General features: G+C 49.6%; 9 protein-coding genes across 9 annotated transcripts; 3 read left to right on the top strand and 6 right to left on the bottom strand.

Moving 5' to 3' along the window:
- Positions 1-187: 187 nt before the first annotated feature.
- Positions 188-4549, top strand: SNT2 (DNA-binding E3 ubiquitin-protein ligase SNT2; the record flags this gene model as incomplete). Its single annotated transcript, NM_210796.2, has 1 exon — positions 188-4549. The coding sequence occupies one exon, from the start codon at positions 188-190 to the stop codon at positions 4547-4549; it is 4362 nt and encodes a 1453-aa protein (NP_985442.2).
- A 35-nt stretch (positions 4550-4584) lies between these two features.
- On the bottom strand, positions 4585-5298 carry LEA1 (U2 snRNP complex subunit LEA1; the record flags this gene model as incomplete). The annotated part of the gene is made up of 1 exon (NM_210795.1): positions 4585-5298. One exon carries the CDS (start codon positions 5296-5298, stop codon positions 4585-4587), a length of 714 nt encoding a protein of 237 aa, NP_985441.1.
- Positions 5299-5488: 190 nt separating this feature from the next.
- THI6 (bifunctional hydroxyethylthiazole kinase/thiamine-phosphate diphosphorylase) lies at positions 5489-7132 on the top strand (the record flags this gene model as incomplete). Its single annotated transcript, NM_210794.1, has 1 exon — positions 5489-7132. The coding sequence occupies one exon, from the start codon at positions 5489-5491 to the stop codon at positions 7130-7132; it is 1644 nt and encodes a 547-aa protein (NP_985440.1).
- Positions 7133-7220: 88 nt separating this feature from the next.
- On the bottom strand, positions 7221-8207 carry CBP3 (Cbp3p; the record flags this gene model as incomplete). Its single annotated transcript, NM_210793.2, has 1 exon — positions 7221-8207. The coding sequence occupies one exon, from the start codon at positions 8205-8207 to the stop codon at positions 7221-7223; it is 987 nt and encodes a 328-aa protein (NP_985439.2).
- A 389-nt stretch (positions 8208-8596) lies between these two features.
- On the bottom strand, positions 8597-12181 carry AGOS_AFL112W (AFL112Wp; the record flags this gene model as incomplete). The annotated part of the gene is made up of 1 exon (NM_210792.2): positions 8597-12181. The coding sequence occupies one exon, from the start codon at positions 12179-12181 to the stop codon at positions 8597-8599; it is 3585 nt and encodes a 1194-aa protein (NP_985438.2).
- A 395-nt stretch (positions 12182-12576) lies between these two features.
- On the top strand, positions 12577-16065 carry BMS1 (GTPase BMS1; the record flags this gene model as incomplete). Its single annotated transcript, NM_210791.2, has 1 exon — positions 12577-16065. The coding sequence occupies one exon, from the start codon at positions 12577-12579 to the stop codon at positions 16063-16065; it is 3489 nt and encodes a 1162-aa protein (NP_985437.2).
- Positions 16066-16260: 195 nt separating this feature from the next.
- Positions 16261-16833, bottom strand: SAR1 (Arf family GTPase SAR1; the record flags this gene model as incomplete). The annotated part of the gene is made up of 1 exon (NM_210790.1): positions 16261-16833. The coding sequence occupies one exon, from the start codon at positions 16831-16833 to the stop codon at positions 16261-16263; it is 573 nt and encodes a 190-aa protein (NP_985436.1).
- A 358-nt stretch (positions 16834-17191) lies between these two features.
- AGOS_AFL115W (AFL115Wp) lies at positions 17192-18352 on the bottom strand (the record flags this gene model as incomplete). The annotated part of the gene is made up of 1 exon (NM_210789.1): positions 17192-18352. One exon carries the CDS (start codon positions 18350-18352, stop codon positions 17192-17194), a length of 1161 nt encoding a protein of 386 aa, NP_985435.1.
- Positions 18353-18716: 364 nt separating this feature from the next.
- Positions 18717-19370, bottom strand: RPL1B (60S ribosomal protein uL1; the record flags this gene model as incomplete). Its single annotated transcript, NM_210788.1, has 1 exon — positions 18717-19370. The coding sequence occupies one exon, from the start codon at positions 19368-19370 to the stop codon at positions 18717-18719; it is 654 nt and encodes a 217-aa protein (NP_985434.1).
- Between the last annotated feature and the right edge of the window lie 77 nt (positions 19371-19447).

The raw sequence follows: 19447 nt of genomic DNA, 5'->3' as shown, positions 1-19447 counted from the left end.
AACACTGGCCTCACAAGCGCTTTTAGCTATCGAGAAGAGCAGCCATAACTTAGTATTAAAAAATTAGCTTGGTGGAAAATTTTGACACAACATGCCAGCAGTTACTGCAGGCTGTAGAGCACCATAGCCTCTACCAAGGTGTTGAGAGCCTGGAAGGTAGTACTGAAGTACTGTATCATACACCAGAATGCCCGAGGCTCCTGGGAGCGGTGGCCGGAGGCGGAACGCAGCCAAGAAGATCAATTACAATGAAAAGATGGCAGATGCAGAGCTGGCGCGGCGCATCAAACAGCTGGAGAAGGGGCGCGGCCGCGGGGGAGCACGTGCGGGAGGGCGGGGAAGGGCCAGCAATTTCAAGTATCAATGGTACCTGCAGGATCGAAGTGTGGGGTGGAATTTTATACCGTCGTTGCCCCCGACGTGCCGGAAACACAGCCGGTTTTCGAACATCCTGGAGCTGGAAGAGGCGCTGGTGGATGTGCGCCGGCAGGTGGTGGTCCACGGGGGCAGCACACTGCTGCGGAGGGACGAGCACATCTACATGGTGTCGGAGCCGCCGGGCGAGCCGTACTATATCGGGCGGGTGATGGAGTTTGTGGGCAAGACGGAGTTCCGCAAGCTGATCGAGGACGCGGTGTCGGAGGGGGTGGCGCATGTGTTTCCGGCACGGTACTTCCAGGCGCGGATGAACTGGTACTACCGTGCGCGGGACATACAGGACAACCCGCAGAATGCGGACCCGCGGCTGCTGTACGCGTCCCTGCACAGTGACCTGTGTCCGCTGCATTCGTACCGCGGCAAGTGCACGGTTGTGCACCGCTCCGATGCAGAGGAGGGGTATGCGACGCGGCCCAATTACTTTGTGTTTGACCAGCTGTTCGACCGGTACACCTTGAGCTACTACGACGTGTGGCGCACCGAAAAGCTGCTTGCGCTGGGCCCCGGCTCAAAGTATCTTGAGGCGCTGAGCGAAAGATATCCTCACGTTTATGTTGAGGAAAAGTACCCGCTAGAGCACGTTGTGCGACGGTATATAGTTGGGGAAAACGTGCCCGACAAGGTGGACGGGCAGTTGTGGGATCAGCGATGCGGGCAGTGTCGCGAGTGGTGCGAACAGGCGCAGTCGCTGCGATGTGACTCCTGTAAGGTGCCGCTCCATCTTTTCTGTTTTGATCCCCCACTTGACCGTAAGCCAGCGAAAGGTGTGTCCTGGATATGCTCAGACTGCGTGCGGACGCAAAATAACGAGACCAACTCCGACCAGATGTCTGCAGCAGAGGAAAGCGAGTTTGAAAAGCTCAGTAGCGTAGCGCTTCGGGAACTTGGGAAGGGGATCAACCTCGAGAATTGGTGGTTCCAGTACTTTGGTTCACGACTGGTCTGTCACCTGCAGGACTGCTTATCCACAGCTCTTGTTCTGCCGTACCCGATTAAGTGTTCTAGGGTCGGTAACAAGGTGCAGTGGTCCTCTTGTAACGAGCCGGAATGGCTGCCCCGGCCTTATACTGGCGAAGAATGCGAGCGGGGTGAGGACAGCAGTTTAGAACTGTTATGGTCTCTGGACACCGCTAAGATCACACCCGAAACACTGGACGCATATTTGGAGCGATGTTCCAGTACATTGCCCGAACCGCTCGGAATCACGCCTCAAGCTACGAACTTTTTGGATATGGTCTTGAAAGCGCTTGTGGACTGTCGGTTTGATTTGGAGGCTGCATTTACTTGGTGTCGCAATAATATGACCCGCAAGACCTTGAAGGAACCTACTTTAACAGAAGAGGAAGTGGAGAAGTTCGAAAATGCTGTAGCCGAGCATGGGAGCGAACTTCATCCAGTATGCAAATATGTCGGTAGCCAACCCATGTCAATGATTGTTCGATTCTACTATTATTGGAAGAAGACTCCGAATGGCCGTCGCATCTGGGGGAACTTTAAAGGCAGAAGTAAAAGGGGTAGGCAGAAGTACGATGATGGGCTACCAGAGAATACACCATCGGACAGCACCAGGAAACGGAAAAGAATAGCCACCGAAAAAGTGGAGGAGGTCTCGAAACAGTGGCGACATGTTGACGAATCCTGTTTTGATTCAGAGCAGATTAGTAAAGTTAAGGCCTGCTTCCAGTGCATGTTTTGCAACGTAGACTATTCGCCCCTGTGGTATAGAGTGACTGGTGGCTGTGACGATGAAAAGGTACAATCTAGGATGAAAACAGGAGTGAATGAAAAGACCAATACATCGGAAAAGGCCCCCTCTCAGCAAATAACAAAGGATGATAATAAATTAACAGCGTTATGTATTCGCTGTGCTCGGATGTGGAGAAGATACGCAGTTAAATGGCATGCGCCACTCGACGTTTTGAAGCGCCTGAATGGGCCGAGCATGAATAATGTCCAGAGTAATCTTCAGCAATTTCTTGATGACCCTAATGAATCGGTAGTGAAAACTTCCCCAGCACAGGCACAAACCAAAATGGTAGAGTGGGAGCTGGTACAAGATATGGAACTAATAATAAAGCAAAGGCTAGAAATAATATCAAATCCCGAAAGATTGATAAAGATGAAACGCAATTGCCTAAGCGCGCACGCACAATTAAACAAGTTGGTGAAGAAATTAATACCGGAATCTTTGATGTCAGAATCAGATATGAAGAAAGAGTTGGAAGTTTATATTGCGCATTATGCTGCGGAATTGAAAAAGAAGGAGCAGAAAATGCAACAGAAGAATAAGCACCTACTATCTGTAAAGGAGCATAACTTAGAGGCCATTGGAAGTAAAATGAAAACGGAATTGAACTCAACCACTTCTGTGGAACAGCTGGGGGCAGTTCAGAAGCCAAAAAGGCAAAAAACTCAGAAAACACTTCAAAATACGGCCGTTCTGCTCGATATACCTGGTATCTCGGAGCCAGAATTCACAGAAAAAATCACGCTCGACAACAACTTTGAACATATAAAAATACCGGAAGCTATTCATAATAAGCTCTTTGGTAGTATGTTTAATGATAATGCTGACCATACTGAGGACCTGGCGCTCATCAATGGCCAGAACAACCATCAGAGACAGCTATCCCTGAGACAATCTCCATTCAACAGCAATGACATTCCTATTGTAAGACACATGCAGTATGAGGGGATCCTCAGAGAGTACAATTCACACAATGCATCTTATGCTGTATGGCGCAAAAACCACAGTGGTGCATTTACCAATGTAGAGAAGAGTGGTCCAAATAAGTCAAAAAGTTGTACGCCGCCCTCTTCGGCTGGGCGTTCCAGGGCACATACGCTAGTGTCAGTTGATAACCTAATGGCAACAAATGCTGTAGAGCCGAGGGACTTTTGTTGCATATGCTTCGGAAAATTTAAAACCGATGAGTATGAACTTTTGTGTTCGAACTGCGGTCTCAATGTGCATACATATTGCTATGGTGTCAATAAACCGAGGACATCGGTTTCTCCAGGAGCTCTTTGGTTGTGCGATCCATGTTCAAATGACCGGAACGTTCTCGTTTCCACAAATTACCAATGCACTTTGTGTATGGCACGCGAAATTGACCACGATTCTAGCAGGAAAAGACTCAAGAAAGCAGTCCCCGATGCACTCAAACCCGATGTAAATGGCAACTGGTGCCATGTAATCTGCGCCCTTTTCAATGAACAGATAAAGTTTGGCTCCGCGACCAATTATCAGCCAGTGTACAATATTGGCCCAACATTGCTAAAGAACAATGGCGTAAAGTGTGGAATATGCACTATGCTAGGTGGGGGACTGGTTAGATGCGATAAGTGTCCCTTTAAGTTTCATGTTACATGTGCCCAAGACTCTAAAAACTTTACATTATGCTTCAAGAAGTATATGGTGGCGATTGCAAATAGTCCTACGCATGTGGTCGATGGGGACGAAATATATACGGTAAAACCGAAGATATTGTGTCCTCAACACCATTCTGACTCGAACACCGGCGCATATTTGCCTTTGAACCACACCATCTCGTCTGGTGCACCTCTTTTACAATTCTACATGGAAAACTATAAGGCATGCACATTTGTTAACAGCTACACTACAATTGGCCTAAGAGCAATGGAACGTGAGGCATGTTCTCTTCTTCTTGCGCAATATGACAACTTGGAATCACCTCCACATAACGGCATTTCTAAAGAGGCAACCAACAAGTGCGTCAAGTGTGCTGCTACTCTTGCATTGTGCTGGTTTGAAAACCTGTGCCATAGCTGCTCGATTGTTGTCGCCGCCGAAAGCGACGTGATTGAGGTAGACGACACCCCGGTGTTACCGGATCAAGGAACGATAGATGAAGCTCTCGCTGAAGAGCTCCTGCATGGTATTGACAGCACAAAGCTCTCCATTGAGCTGAATATCCTCCACTCTGCAAAGGGGAAACGGAAAGGGGGCAGGTACGGAAAGCGTAACCTGCCGAAACCCTCCATAGACGCCTCGAATGTAGTGGTGCAGCCGATGGGGACCAACCTGCCGCCACAAACAGGTGTTGCAATTACCACAACGGACACTGAGCCGCCAAACGGCGCATGTTAGGAGACACAAGTAGTTTATTAACTCTAAATAAAAGACTATTGTATCACACCCCCGGAGAGTAATTTTTCCAGCCTCTCTATCTCGGCTAGAGTCGTGGCCTTGGCGAGCTGTTGCTTGATGTCCTCCAGTGTATCCTTGTCCATTTTATTTACCACATGATCCATCAGCTGCAACTCCTTCTCGGATGTCGCCTGCAAAGCAACGGGCTGTGGACCCTCTGTGGGTGTATCTGTCTTTTCATTCTGCGGCGCTGCCTGCCGCTCGGCCTGCCGTACCCGCTCCCCGTCCAGCACCGCTAACTGCGGACACAGGGCAATCACAGTCTCGCGATACTGTTCCTTGTGGCATATGACGTTCCCCCGCAGATTCAGGTTTTTCAGCGTCTTCGGAGCGGAACGCAGGCCCTGGAGCTGCTCGAACTTCTCAAATCGGTTCATCGCCAGGTTGAGATTTACCAGGTACCTCGGTAATCTTGACGCATCAAGCCGGCCGAGCCTATTCCGTGACAGAAGCAGCGTGTGCACTGTATCGTTATGCCCCAGCGGCGGAAGCTCCTCCAGCTCGTTGTTTGTGAAGTCCACAATGTTCGTGCGCTCGGGCAGCAGCTTCAAAGTCTGTGGCATTATCTCATTCTCGCTCACATATCCGCAATCTCTGAGAATAACCACCTTATCGACGTCGTACTTGCCATGTATGTGGTCTGCATAGTAAACCGGGGCCTCCAATATGCTTGCGGGAGTCAATTTCATCGGGCACAAGCATGTATATGGAGCTTATGTTCCTTTTGCAGGTGATGAAGTATTTTGAGAGCAAAGCCAGAGCAGAAAGGCTTACATTTAGGGCAACTATTAGAATAAGTCTGGTGCATATATAACACGCATGGCTATAGAGGGTTGAAAGGTGTATGGTACCAGCTACTGGAACTATTAGTAGAGGCTGATGAAGGAAGTGGACTATTCTTTATACTTGGTGACAGATTCGAGCATGCTGCCCCAAGGCACTACACTGGACAGCCAGGTAACTGCAGCATTGCAGAACGGAGCGACGTTGGTCCAGCTGCGGGAAAAGGATGCGGACGGTTGCGACTTTGTGGAAGCTGCGCTGAGGGTCAAACGCATCTGTGCCGAGTTTAATGTTCCTCTGCTCATCAACGACAGGGTGGATGTGGCACTAGCAGTCGATGCGGACGGCGTGCACGTGGGACAACAGGATATCCCGCCGCCACTGGTACGCAAGCTGGTGGGGCCGAGCAAGATAGTTGGTTGGAGCGTGGGGCGGCCGGAGGAAGTGCAGCAACTGGCAGAGTGGGGCCAAGGCTGCGTCGACTATATCGGTGTGGGGATGATCTTTCCCACTGAGACGAAGAAGAATCCTCGCAAGGTGCCGATGGGGATTTCAGGGGCTATTGAAATCATGGATGCACTTGAGGAGTGCAGGGCTACATGGTGTCGAACTGTGCTCATCGGGGGACTGCATGCAGACAACATCGGCCGGGTCCTGTTGCAGTGTGCCAGTAGCAATGGCAAAAGAGCCGCAGACGGAGTAGCGGTCGTGAGCGAGATTATGGCCGCGAGCGACGCGCGTGGTGCGACGCAGCGGCTGCGCCGGCTGCTCGATGACGGCGCATACAGGTTTGTCGTTGGGAAGTTCACTGAAGACGTGGACTACAGGGCGCCGGATGACATGGAAACATATGTACCGATGCTTCTTGAAGCCTCGCCTCTTGTCCATCATGTCACGAACAAGGTGCACCAGAACTTTGCCGCGAATGTCACCCTAGCTGCTGGCTCATCGCCTATCATGTCAGAAGTATCTTCGGAGTTTGAAGATCTTTCTACTGCCGCGCACTCTGCTCTTGTGCTCAATACTGGATCTCTCGTTGACCTTGAGGTGGCCACTGCCGCTGTGAGGGCCTATAATAAGGCCCGGAGACCAGTTGTGTTTGATCCTGTGGGTTTTGCGGCCTCCCGCACGCGGCTGGATTATAATGGGCATTTGCTCAATATGGGTCAGTACACATGTATCAAGGGAAATGCCAGCGAGATATTAGCTTTATCATCATCCGAACATAGAGCAATGCGAGGAGTGGACTCAGAGCATGATGTGGACATCGATACTTTATGCAATGCTGCGCGTCAGGTCGCCTATCGGTATAGAACTGTGGTGGTGCTCACTGGCCAGAACGATATAGTTGTCAATGGGGCGCTTGATTGCTCGTTTAACTTGGGATTCGGCAGTGCCCCTCCCCAGGACCACCTTCCAGCCTACATTGTTAGCTGTGACTCTATTCCGTTGTTCAGCAAGGTCACAGCGACGGGGTGTTCTCTGGGCAGCGTCATTGCGTGTTTTCTCGGAGCATTGCCACCCGATGGGTCGCCGTTCCACGCAGTCCTCAGTGCTGTGCTCATTTACAAGTCGGCTGGTTACTTTGCTGCAGGTCGTGCTACAGGTGGTGCAAGCTTCCAGACAGAGCTCCTCGATGAGCTAGACACGCTCTTCGAAAAGGGCAGCCATGGGCAGATGGCCAAGATATACCCTTTCGGATCTTGGCCGGTAAAGGTAGAGCGGGTCGATATCCCATAATACTGGCAATGTGGCTAGTTTACAATATTATATACAGATATCAGAGGGAAAATAAATAAAATGCCATCAGTTTATGTCAAACACAAGTTCAGTTCTCGTATGACAGGTTACTTTTTTCGCTTGGCAAAGTAGCGGGATTACGGTCAATCGCTAGATATTTCTCCTTCACTCTTTCCTTCAATTGGGCCTCGTCCTGTTCACTTAAGACCTCCACGGCCTCATCTGGTGGTACAAACTTGAACTCACCCATGCCAAATTCCCTGTCTGATAGCTTACTTAGAACGTATAGTTGCGACCGCACGTATCTTACCATAGCCTCCAAGTGCACCATGTCGACGTTCTTGCGGCCCCCAAACAAGTTACGCCACAAGGCAGCGGCAAGGGTGGCATCGTCCGTGAAGAAACCCTCGTCGTATGCGAACACCGCGCCCATCATCTGAGAATGAAAATCCTTGAGATACTGGTCAGCAATCCGGCTCGATTTCACGTTCATCTCCTCAAAGAGGCGCAGCTCTATGTCAGAAAAGGTCCTGTCAACCAGTTTTTGCTGGTAGTTGCGGCCATACTTGAAAGGCAACGCCCGCATGCGAACAAATAGGATCCACTCGTGCAAAATTGTGATTTGATACCACTGGGAGAACGTGCGGGGCAGTTTGAGGTCTTCGTAGAAAAACTTGCCGCTGCGAGATAGTTCCTCGTTCTCGAACTGCAGGCCCTGCTCCTTACACATCGCATAGTAGTAGGACCCAGCAACCGGCCCTGCTCTTACCCTGTCCATGTCGAGCCGGAAAGCACGCACCACCAGCTCGCCGAGCGCTTCCTTCCACTTAGGCAGCTGGTAATTCCGCGACTCATACTTAGAGTCAGATAGCATCGGCCTTTTTGTATGGGGGTTCACTGGCGCATTGTTCGAGAAATCCATAGGCTTGGATTCCAGCCGTGAGCTTTTTGTAAGCGCCTCTGGGGATTCAGGCGAGCCCTTTACACCCGAAGATTGCATACGCACCCCACCCAGTATGCTCCTGGTGACATTATTCAAATACCCGATGCTAGGTCTGCCGACACCTTTTATCATTTTGCAAGGCGGAAAACAGCGTCAATAAATACTGGCTTACTCGGTATTGCAGCAGCTAGAGATGCGGAAAGAGTACCTACCTTGATGGTCTCACCTCTGCTGCTCAATCGCTCGTCTCGTCTTTCAGAGCAGTTCACTTAGAAAATTTCTCTAAAACGTCTAAAACGACACCACTTTTTTGGGCAATAAACAGTTTGCTTTTAGAATTCGGCAATTCGTTGAGTCTAAGACAAATTGAAGAATAATGAATTAATTATTATACCAAATCGCGCTCGGGAATATTAGACATGCCGCTGAGGCACGCTGTATCTATCTAAGTCAAATATTTATATACAAAAAGCTTCTCGCTCGTGAGTGTGAATGGTGCACGCAAACGCCAAGAAACACAGTCATGCAGCCGTAGCCGTGTCCTGGTGCTTGAGGGTGTTCTTTAGAATTGAGGAGAGCTTGTCGTCGACTGTTCCCTGCATTTGAACTTTGGTCTTTCCGCTGGCGCCCTTTACAAGAGGGAAGCCCCAGAGGTTGAGAGCACGCTCGTTTTCCCACTCGATGGTCTCGCGCTGTCGTTCGGAAAACGAGAAGTTGACGAGCTCGGTGAGAACCTCCTCCTGAAGACGGAGCTTTTGGTCGATGTTGAGTTTTTGGCGCTTGTACTCGGAGCGCAGCTGGATGCGCGAACCCGGTTTATGCTGTTCGACATGCTGCTTTTTGGCCAGCAGTTCATCACGCTTGGCCTCGAGCACCTTGATTCTGTCTAAAATCTTGCGAGTCTTGGAGGAATCGTCCAGTTTCATTATTTCCTCTGCTATCTGCTCCAGCTGGTCTTCGGTCTTGAACGACTGCTCCTGGTCCTTTTGCTCTCCGTTGGCGGCGAGCTGTAGCTCTTCGGGCGTCAACTGGTGGTCTTTGAACTTCTGCATCAGCTCTTTTTCCTTTTGTAGAGTGTCCAGGGCGCTCGTGTCACCTTCGAGGCTTCCCATAATCTCGGTCTCCACGTTTTTGACTTGACGCAGCAGATCATGTTCGCGCCTGCCCCAATTTTCCCACCAATCCGCTAAGATCTTGTAGTCTCTCACGCTATTTATACAGTACCATTGGCTATCCGAGAGCAACAAACCGTCCGGTGTTTCGTCTATTATCTTCTTCTGCAGCGCCGTCAAGGTGACGTTATAATTGAGAGCGCCCTTCTGATCGACTAATTCAATCGCCTGTCCAGAGGACTCGTCATCCAGCCAATAGCTACCATTTTCTGCACGATAGACTCCGAATACTTTCCTAGTTGCCGCAGCAGAACCTTGCTCCAACCGGATACTTAGCCATTGACTGATCTGGTCCTCAGAAATGCCTAAAATGTAGTTGTAATCCCAGCTATTTGGACCTTGGATCCAAATTCTTCCGGCTGTTAACGATCGGTACGTATCTCCCTCGGACTTGGAAGGTCTTGTAATACCATGCAGTTCTAACCAATAATACTTATTGCCATATCTATCCATTCCCAATGGCTTGAGCCGTTGCAAGTCGTTTTCGCAAAGTACTCGATCCAAGTAGCTTTTATCTTCCTGTAGACGCGCAATTTTGTCTTCTTGGCGGGCCATCTTTTGTTCCAGCTCCATCAATTCTGGTGAATCTGCGGTCTTCTCTGCTAATTTTCTGGACGTTTCTTGCAAGTCAGTTAAAGTTTGGTATTCAACCTTCAAATCCCTGCCTATCTTGTATCTCTCACTGCGTATCTGTCCGCATAGTTCCATCGAATCTTCGACTGCCGCCTTGATATCATGTGAAAAGTTGGAACATAGATCTACTAATATCCAAAGAGCGGTAACTTTCTGCTCCACATCAAGGTTGCGGCAGAAATTTCTCCAAAGGGTTTTATTCAGTTGCGTTGATGTTCCGTCTTTTGGAACCACACTCTTTATAAAATCATGGATAAATTTTGTGTACATCGGTAGATGCATGCAGTCCTGGTAAACGCCTAAAAGCACAATAAGCCAAAATCCATTCTGGAATTGTCTTTTGGTAAGTCTCTCTGACCAATTGATCTTTCTAAACGTTAGACACTTATCCAAAAGGGTATCAATTTCTGGAGTCGTAATCTCATGATCATCGTTCTGCACTAAGTTTTCAGTTTTAACTTCTACAGCATTTTTATCGTTATCTTGGACCTTCGCATCAAAGTTGCCCTGATCGCACGAAGCATTGCCATTTGTAATCTTGGAGTTCAACCCAGTTGATTCCTCAGATGTATTTCCGCGACCGCCCCCAGAGACCTTGTCCTCATCTTCATCCTCTTCATCGTACCAATTTTCCATAACCAGCGTTTTCCAATCTCCCTGTTCATCTATAAATAACCTGAGCAAGGAAACAAAGCATTCCACGAGTAATGCAGAGCCATTATCCTTGATAGCATCGAGATATTCGTCATCAAGTGAATCATCATCTTCAATTGAATACGTTATATGTTCATTATTCTGTGCTTTGATAAAATCCAACACATCAGCAGACATATATGTGTCGTCCTGGTCTACAACGTCTAAGACTTCTATATCAGAGTCCTTTTCTCCCGATTCAGTATCTGTTGTATTCTCCGATGTAACATTAACCAGAACAACCTTACCCGAAAGTAGTTTAACGTCAGTGCAGCGGAAAGTTGTAATGAAATTTTCCCAAGTAAAATTGGATATGCAAAGCTTCTCATTGAACGTATTCAAAAATGCATAGCACTGGATCACCTTCTCAAAGTTCCTGAATGTCGGTATCCTTGAAGTGTGCGGTATTGCGTCAAGATTCCTAGAATAGGTCATCAGCGATGAAAGTGGCTGGTGCTGGCCAACAAACGGCAGCTTCAGGTCTTCCATTATCGAAGTGATTGGCGCATTCTCATTTGGAACATGTAAAGAAACAGATGCGCCCTGTTCCTCCAATTGGTTCTCAGCTGGATTAACCTCTATATCAGTTGTTGCTATGGGACACTCGGCTTGTGAGCCCGGCTGATCCTTCTTAACCTTCTTTTTATGTTCCTTGGCCGCATCATAAGACTCATTTTCGTGATCCCAGGGCTGAATCTGACCATCCAAATCCGATGTTGCAGCTTCTTCGCGAGCACGTTTAGATAAGGAATTTGGACGTTGTTCCATTTGATCTTCTTTGTACTTCAGCATATCCACCGGCCAGTCCATAGTCAGACCGTACATAGGAAGATAGTCCTCTTTCACACACCACGGGGCCCCCATTTTCGAGGACGCCCTTCTAAGGGTGATCTTGCAGAAGCATTTTATGAGATGCTTCGTAAAACTAGAGCGATCACGATATATCTGTGATTGATCTGCTATAATGTAGCCCGTGTTGCCTGATGAATGTTCCTCCACTAGCATGTACTTCGAATACGCAGGAGATATTTGGCGCTTCGTTTCTGGATCCACAATTGCATTGAAATGTGCCTTTTCTTTCACCACATATGGCTTCTGGTACTGTAGCGACTGCGACTGATGGCTAGATGCAGCGGAGTTTGGCGAGCTGTGTGGCGCGCTCTGCATCCCCACTTCGCCCTCGCGGAAAAGGTCCTCTGGCGCCGGAGTCACCTCCTGCCGGTTTTTGCGCAAATACACCACCTCCCCAGGGAAGAAGTCAGTCTTGAATTTCGCATACACTTGCTCCACCAGCAGGTCCAGCCGCCGAACCTCATTGAAGTGCAGAAAGCGCGCCACGGGCTCCCGCAGCTTAAGCGGGAACCGCTCCTCCACATTCTTGAACTGGCTTTCTTCGCTGTTCAGTGCATCGAAAAACGTGAGGCAAGACGTCCCGGTGATCTCACACGTAAAGTAGTGTCTCGTATAGAAATCCAGCCGCTCTAGATACTCCTGGTAGGTCAAAAACCATTCTCCCGTCTCGTTGATGTGCCACACCTTGCATTCCAGATTTGCCGGTAACGGTTTGGGGGTAGGAAGCACAATAGGCTTCCTCTTATAAAGAACCATATCACTCGCACTGATGCTTCGGATAGGCCCAGAACTACAAATTCACTCTTAAGCACTCTACCGTCTGTACAAACCTTAGGGTCACAACCAGATGCGTGTACAGTAATAATAAACTTGATAAAAAATCATCCAGCAATATACTCCCTTCGATCTCCATTAGCTCTAAAGCCTGCCGCTGACGAATTTCTTTTTAGCGTTAGCCACGTGATCAGGAAATCGACGGGACTGGCTGATTGTCTTTATAGTCAAGCATATTAAACACACGTGACTTAAACTAGATTTACACGTGACATGCAATTGTGTCGTTTCTTTTTTATTTGAAAAACCTGCATCGAGCTATTAGATGCTCATCGACACTAGTGTACAAACCAGTCAAGGCTTAAAAGCTCTGCAGCATGGACCAGTCGAATAAGGAGCATCGTCCTAAAAAGGAGAAGGCGACAGCTAAAAAGAAGCTGCACTCCCAGGGCCACAATGCGAAGGCATTCGCGGTGGCCGCTCCGGGAAAGATGGCCAAGCAGATGCAGCGCAGCAGCGATAAGCGGGAGCGCGCGCTGCACGTTCCGATGGTGGACCGGACGCCGGACGACGACCCGCCGCCAGTCATTGTTGCCGTTGTAGGTCCCCCGGGGACGGGTAAGACAACGCTGATCAAGTCGCTGGTGCGGCGGTTGACCAAGACGACCCTCGGCGAGATTAACGGTCCGATCACGGTCGTCTCCGGCAAGCGCCGCCGTCTGACGTTCATTGAGACGCCCGCGGACGATCTGAACTCGATGGTGGACATTGCGAAGGTTGCAGATTTGGTGCTGCTGCTGATGGACGGTAACTTTGGGTTCGAGATGGAGACAATGGAGTTCCTGAACCTGGCACAACACCACGGGATGCCGCGTGTGCTGGGAGTAGCGACACATCTCGATTTGTTCAAGTCGCAGGCCACACTCCGTGCATCGAAGAAACGTCTGAAGCATCGGTTCTGGACAGAAGTGTACCAGGGGGCAAAGCTATTCTACCTATCGGGTGTTATTAATGGGCGGTACCCAGACCGTGAAATCCTGAATCTGTCGCGTTTCATCAGCGTCATGAAATTCCGCCCTCTGAAGTGGCGGAACGAGCATCCATACCTGTTGGCAGACCGTATGACTGACTTAACGCACCCCGAGGTCCTTGAGACCCAGGGCACGCACGTTGATCGCAAGGTCGCCCTGTATGGCTATCTACACGGTACACCGCTCCCAAGCACCCCTGGCTTCAAGGTCCATCTCGCTGGTGTCGGTGATTTCCCGATTGCACATGTCGAACGTCTGCCAGATCCCTGTCCAACACCCTTCTTCCAGCAGAAGATGGAGGAATACGAGCGTGAGAAGGCCAAGAGTGGAGAGGCGTCCTCTACTGGCACGACCACTCGCAGGAGAAGAAGGCTGGACGATAACCAAAAACTGATCTATGCCCCCATGTCTGATGTTGGAGGCGTTCTTATGGATAAGGATGCGGTGTATATTGACGTCGGGGGTAAGAAAGGTGAGGAAGCCTCATTTGTGCCCGGAAAGGAACGGGGTGAAGGTGAAAAGCTGGTTACCGGTCTTCAGGCCGTTGACCAGAACCTTCAGGAAAGGTTTGATGGCGTTGGTCTGCAAGTGTTCAGCAACGGCACAGAGCTTCGCGCAGTCGATGAAGACGATGATCTTGATGAGGAGGACCTTGATGAGGACTCTACAGAGCCGGTAAATACTGGTCGGTCTTCTTTGCGTCACGCACGTCTGCATGGGAAATCTGTGCAGGAGGCCAATGATGATATTGACAACCTAGAGTCGGATGAAGAGGAAGATTTTGGTGCAGATGAGCAATATGACCGTGATGATCAGCGTATGAAGAGAGCCGATACAGAATTCAGTGATGCCGACGAGAAGCTTGCCCTAGTTACCGACTCGGAGTTTGAGCTATCTGACACTGAAACCTGGGAGCAGTCTGTAGCAGGTAAGTTGAATGGCACTATCCAGAAACACAAGAAGTGGGATATCAGCAAGTTGGTTTACATGAATAACATTGATCCTTCTGATGTCATTAAGAGATGGAATAATGAACTACCTGATGAGGATCTTGAGGAAGAAGACATTCATGACGATGATGACTTCTTCCGCAAGAAGGAATCACAAATCCCTAGCAAGCTTGCTGGTAACACTGCTGGTGACCTGGAATTTTTTGCTCCATCATTCCAGTCATTAAGCGAATTAGCATCGAAATGGAGTACCATTGATTCTATCAAAGACTTTTTTGTAGGAGCTCCAGTACTGGGTTCGAACACCAATGGTGGGGAGGAAGACGGTGACGAAGAGGAAGTCTACGGCGATTTTGAAGATCTAGAAGCTGCAGACGAAGAAGATTCGGCCAAGAAGGAAACGGAGGATCCAGATTCTGACTCTTCATTTGCTGACTTTGAAGAAGAGGAAAAGAAGGATTTGACCCAGCAGGAGGAGCGTGATTTAAATGCAGCTAAGAAAGAGAAACTAAGACTCCAATTCGAGATGGAGGAGGGCGACAACTTTAAGGAAGACGATCCAGAAAACGAGTACGACACTTGGTATGAATTGCAGAAAGCAAAAATGGCTAAGCAACTTGAGATCAACAATGCCGAATTTGAAGCGATGACTCCGGAACAGCGGCAGAAGATTGAAGGTTTTAAATCAGGCTCATATGTTCGTATCGTGTTTGAAGATATTCCCAAGGAGTTTGTGGAGCACTTCGATCCAAAGTTTCCAATTGTTATGGGTGGCTTGCTACCCGCTGAGCTGAAGTTTGGCATCATCAATTCCCGTCTCAGACGCCATCGTTGGCACAAGAAAATTCTGAAGACGAACGATCCCCTCGTTGTATCTTTGGGCTGGCGTAGATTCCAAACTCTGCCAATATACACCACATCTGATTCTCGAACGAGAACCAGAATGTTAAAGTATACTCCGGAGCACGCGTACTGTACAGCAAGTTTCTATGGGCCCTTGTGTGCGCCAAACACGCCCTTCTGTGGAGTTCAAGTTGTCGCAAACAAGGAAACAACCGGTAGTTTTAGAATAGCTGCTACTGGTATTGTTGAAGAGATTGACAGCAGTGTGGAGATCGTCAAGAAGCTGAAGCTGGTTGGATACCCATACAAGATCTTCAGAAATACAGCTTTCATCAAAGATATGTTCTCAAGTGCAATGGAGGTTGCAAGATTTGAGGGCGCCCAGATCAAGACGGTCTCGGGTATTCGCGGAGAAATCAAGCGTGCATTATCCAAGCCTGAGGGACATTTCAGAGCTACATTTGAGGACAAGATCTTACTCAGTGACATTGTGATCTTGAGAACATGGTACCCGGTCAAGATCAAGAAGTTCTATAACCCAGTCACCTCTTTACTATTGAAGGAGAAGAAAGAGTGGACGGGATTACGGCTTGTCGGTAGGATTAGAGCTGAGCAAGGCATGGAAACACCATTAAATCCCGACAGCGCATACAAGAAGGTTGAGCGTGTTGAGCGTCACTTCAATGGCCTAAAGATTCCGAAATCCGTCCAGAAGGAGCTACCATTCAAGTCTCAGGTGCACCAGATGAAACCACAAAAGAAAAAGACGTACATGGCCAAGAGGGCAGTCGTATTGGGTGGCGAAGAGAAGAAAGCACGCTCTTTGATGCAGCAAGTGATGACCATCGCACACGCTAAGGAAGATAAGCGCAAGGCAAAGAAGGCCGAAGAAAGAAAAGAGCGACTAAAACGGCTGGCTAAAGCCGAAGAAGCAAAGAGTGAGAAGGAAAAGCAGAGCAAGAAAGAGTTTTTCGCCAAGCACGGTAAGAAGAGGCAATTTGCCGGCGGTGAGGGCAACAAAAGCTACAAAAAGAAGCGCTAAATTCGGCTGTAGATGCTCATGTATATTACTACCATTTAGTAATCATATGTATATATCATACGCCATCTGGTCCTAACAACTAGAACCCGCCGTATACCATCCACACGTTTCTAAATACACCTTCAAAGCCCGCCTGAGACCACTTGCTGTAACATGCGTAGTATCAACGACGTGGGAAGCTCATATGCTGACGCCTTAGATGTACTGTGACAGCCACTGGAACGCCTCCAGGTATCCGGACTTCATGACCACCGAGCACATGAATAGCTCCACAGGTCTCTGTCCTTCAATGCGTGCATCGCCGGTCGTGTTCAGTAGGCCAAGCGCAGCGCGCAGCTCTGTCTCGGACACCGCGCTGGGCGCGTCAATCTTGTTGCCCAGAATGACAAACGGAACCGTCTTCAATTCCGGAATCTGGAAAAGCGCGTCCAGCTCAACACGTGCCTCGTTGAACCGCTCGGAGTCGGCCGCGTCCACCAGGAACACAATCCCGTTCACTTCCGGGAAGTAATCCTTCCACAACCGCCGCGCCTGGATATGTCCCCCCAGGTCGAAGGTCGTGAACTTGATGCTGCCGATTGCAAGCTCCTCCGAAGTGGGGTGCCATGTTGGCTGCAGTGTCGCCAACCGGTCGTTCTTTAGCATGTGCAAAAGCGTGGTCTTGCCCGCATTGTCCAAACCCAAGAACAACAACTTGCCATGTTTGTTCCAGAGACCTAGCGACGAAAGTATGTCTCTAAACCAACCGAATAAGTCCCAAACTGCCATCCTGAAACACCCTAAGATTCAAGCTTCTGATTGAATGCTCGTAGCCCCTGATCCTACAGAAATAATCCAGTACAAGGTACCTCTAATCTACTGTGTTAACATGGAAAACATTTCGCCTTTAGGCTTTTTCTTTTCACCGAAAAGGTAACGTGTTCGAAACATATATCACGGGTTCGAAACTGACTAAGGTTGCTCATGCCTAAACCAGATAGGCAGCAATGGCAAGGGGCTTGAGGTGGTACCAGAAAAGCTGCCACCTCCTGCTGCGTGCTTACTCTCGCAAACGGTGTATACTATTAGTGTTGGAGTATTTATTGCTTATTAAATAACCGAATTGTGGGCCTAGAAGTGGCGATTATCACTGAGCAGCAGCGGCTGGCAGCGCAGACTGCTCGCGAAGCCGAGCACGTGCGTTTGAGGCAGCGTTTAGAGCTGCAGCCGTGACCATCAAACCCTCGCCGCGGAGGACGAGTATGAGGGCTAGCTCGAGGCGCATCAAGAGCTTCTTCGATATGCCGCAGACCTTGCTGAAATACTCGTGGGAGTGCACGGTGTCTTCCACAATCTTGGTTGAGACACGTATCAAGGCCACTATGAGGCGATGCACATAGCTCTCGGCGATGGGCCAGCGGATCTGCACCGGACCGGTTTCCGAAGGAGGCCATTTTAGCGTGAGGCGGAGTAACAAGCAGCCCGCGGTCTGGTAGACTATGGGCGCAAACATGCATTTGGCGTTGATGCGGTCTAGGTACTGCGTATACGTGACAGAAGCAGGCGCCTTCATTTCAAACGGGTTTCTATCAGTTGTAGCAGCCATGGAGCCCTGTGAGAGGTGCACCACAATGCATATGTCGTCCTTGAACTGCTGTAGCGCTTCCTCTGCAGTCATGTGCTGGGCGCCCGGTGCGCAGCCATTGTCCTTATTTTCCTGCGGCGTCAATAGTGCACTGTTCTTCCCCCTGTAGGTTCCCTTGGCTGCGCGCGGCGACGCGGAGGACGCCGTCGGCGAGTTTGACACTGTGTCGAACTCTGATTCAGACAGCATATCTAGCCGCCCATCTTCGCGGTGCCACTGCCGCATGGCGAGCCGGCGGGATATCACGCGTTTGAGGTGTTCGTCAAAGGGCAGATCTTCGTCTGAGTCGCTTTCGCTCAAGCGGAAGTGGGTGATCGAGCCGCACGTGGTCGATGCGGCTGTTGCGGCGGCACTGTAATTCGTCTGGCTCGCACAGCTGTCGCGGCTGCCCCAGCCGCGTGCCACAGCCCCCGCCGCCATACCTTGCCCCACGAGGTCGTTCAGCCGCGACGCATCCTGCAACAGCTCCTCAACGTTCCGTCGCTCGGCTCCCTCGCCCTCGCTAACTCGCGACTTCTTGTAGTCTAGGAGCTCTGCAAAGTTGTTTGACAAGCAGCGCGTCTTCAACGGCAACTCAAGCATTTCCGCCAAGTCCTGCTCCATATCTGTGTCGTCGACCAGGTCACTGCCGCAGCTATGGCTGAGGGGCGGGCTCGTGGTCATCTTCCCCACACGCCTCGCGTGGCTGCTCTATATGGCGTCTGCAATGCACACACCAGATTAAAAAAGTGCTACCGGCGTTCCTGACTGCCCCACACGCCTCAAATATCCCACGCAGGCTGATCTGTTATGTGCTCTATCCGGCCTTAGGTACTTGCGCCGATACCCTGGTATCCCTTTACAAAGGGACTAGCATTAGCAGAGTGCTACAAAAGCCTATACAAGCTAATTTGTATAGGCAGGATTTGCGTCCCATGTGTCTACACGGGGCTTTGAAACTCGCATTGGTCCGAAACATGTGACCTGCCAAAAAGGCGACTATGAATTCACGACAGTATATAGAGTACACAGCAACCAAATGATGCGCTTAGTATAGTCTGAAGGCTGGACCCATAGTGGACTTGATGACCAAGGAGCCAACGTTCTGCCAGTTCTTCTTTAGCAAAGAGACCAAGAAGTTGACAGACATCAAGATCTGGTTGACCAAGGTGTCCTCGTCCATCTCGACGTTACCAACAGCAACGGCTAGACACAAGACCTTCTTCAACTGGAACTTGATGGTAGATCTGACGTCGGTAACCTTGCTGTATAGGTCGTCGTTGTGGGAGACTGGGGTAGGGAACTTACCAGCCTTGGACAATTGAGGACCCAACAGTCTAGGAACCTGCTTGATCAAGACCTCGGAGGCAATGAAGGCGTTGTACTTCTTGGCCAACTTCTTGATTAGCTTCTTGTTCTTGTTGAGCTTCTTCAAGTCGTCCACGGACATAGCGTCGACACCGCAGGACTTAGCACGGTCAACGTCGAAGGCGTCACCAAAGATGCAAACAGACATGTTTGGTCTTGGGCAGACTGGCAACTTCAAAGTACCGGAGAAACGCTTGTCTCTCTGAGGGTCATAGTTCTTCAAACCGACCTGCAACTCAACGGTCTCCAAGAAGTTTCTCTTCTTGGTCTCGTTGGAGTACTTCAAAAGCTCCTTGACGTTGTCCCTGACGTGGGTGGTGGTGATCTTAGACATGGCGAGCGATTAGTCTTCCAAAGGGTATTTGGTGGTCCGTAGAGGCTTGCGACTATGGTTCTCTTAAACTGCAAGGC

The sequence above is a fragment of the Eremothecium gossypii genome, chromosome VI (genome assembly GCF_000091025.4).
Source record: "Eremothecium gossypii ATCC 10895 chromosome VI, complete sequence".
In the NCBI taxonomy this organism is placed as follows: domain Eukaryota; kingdom Fungi; phylum Ascomycota; class Saccharomycetes; order Saccharomycetales; family Saccharomycetaceae; genus Eremothecium; species Eremothecium gossypii.
The sequence above is the reverse complement of the archived record's forward strand: the minus strand, read 5'-3'. Positions and strand labels throughout refer to the sequence as shown.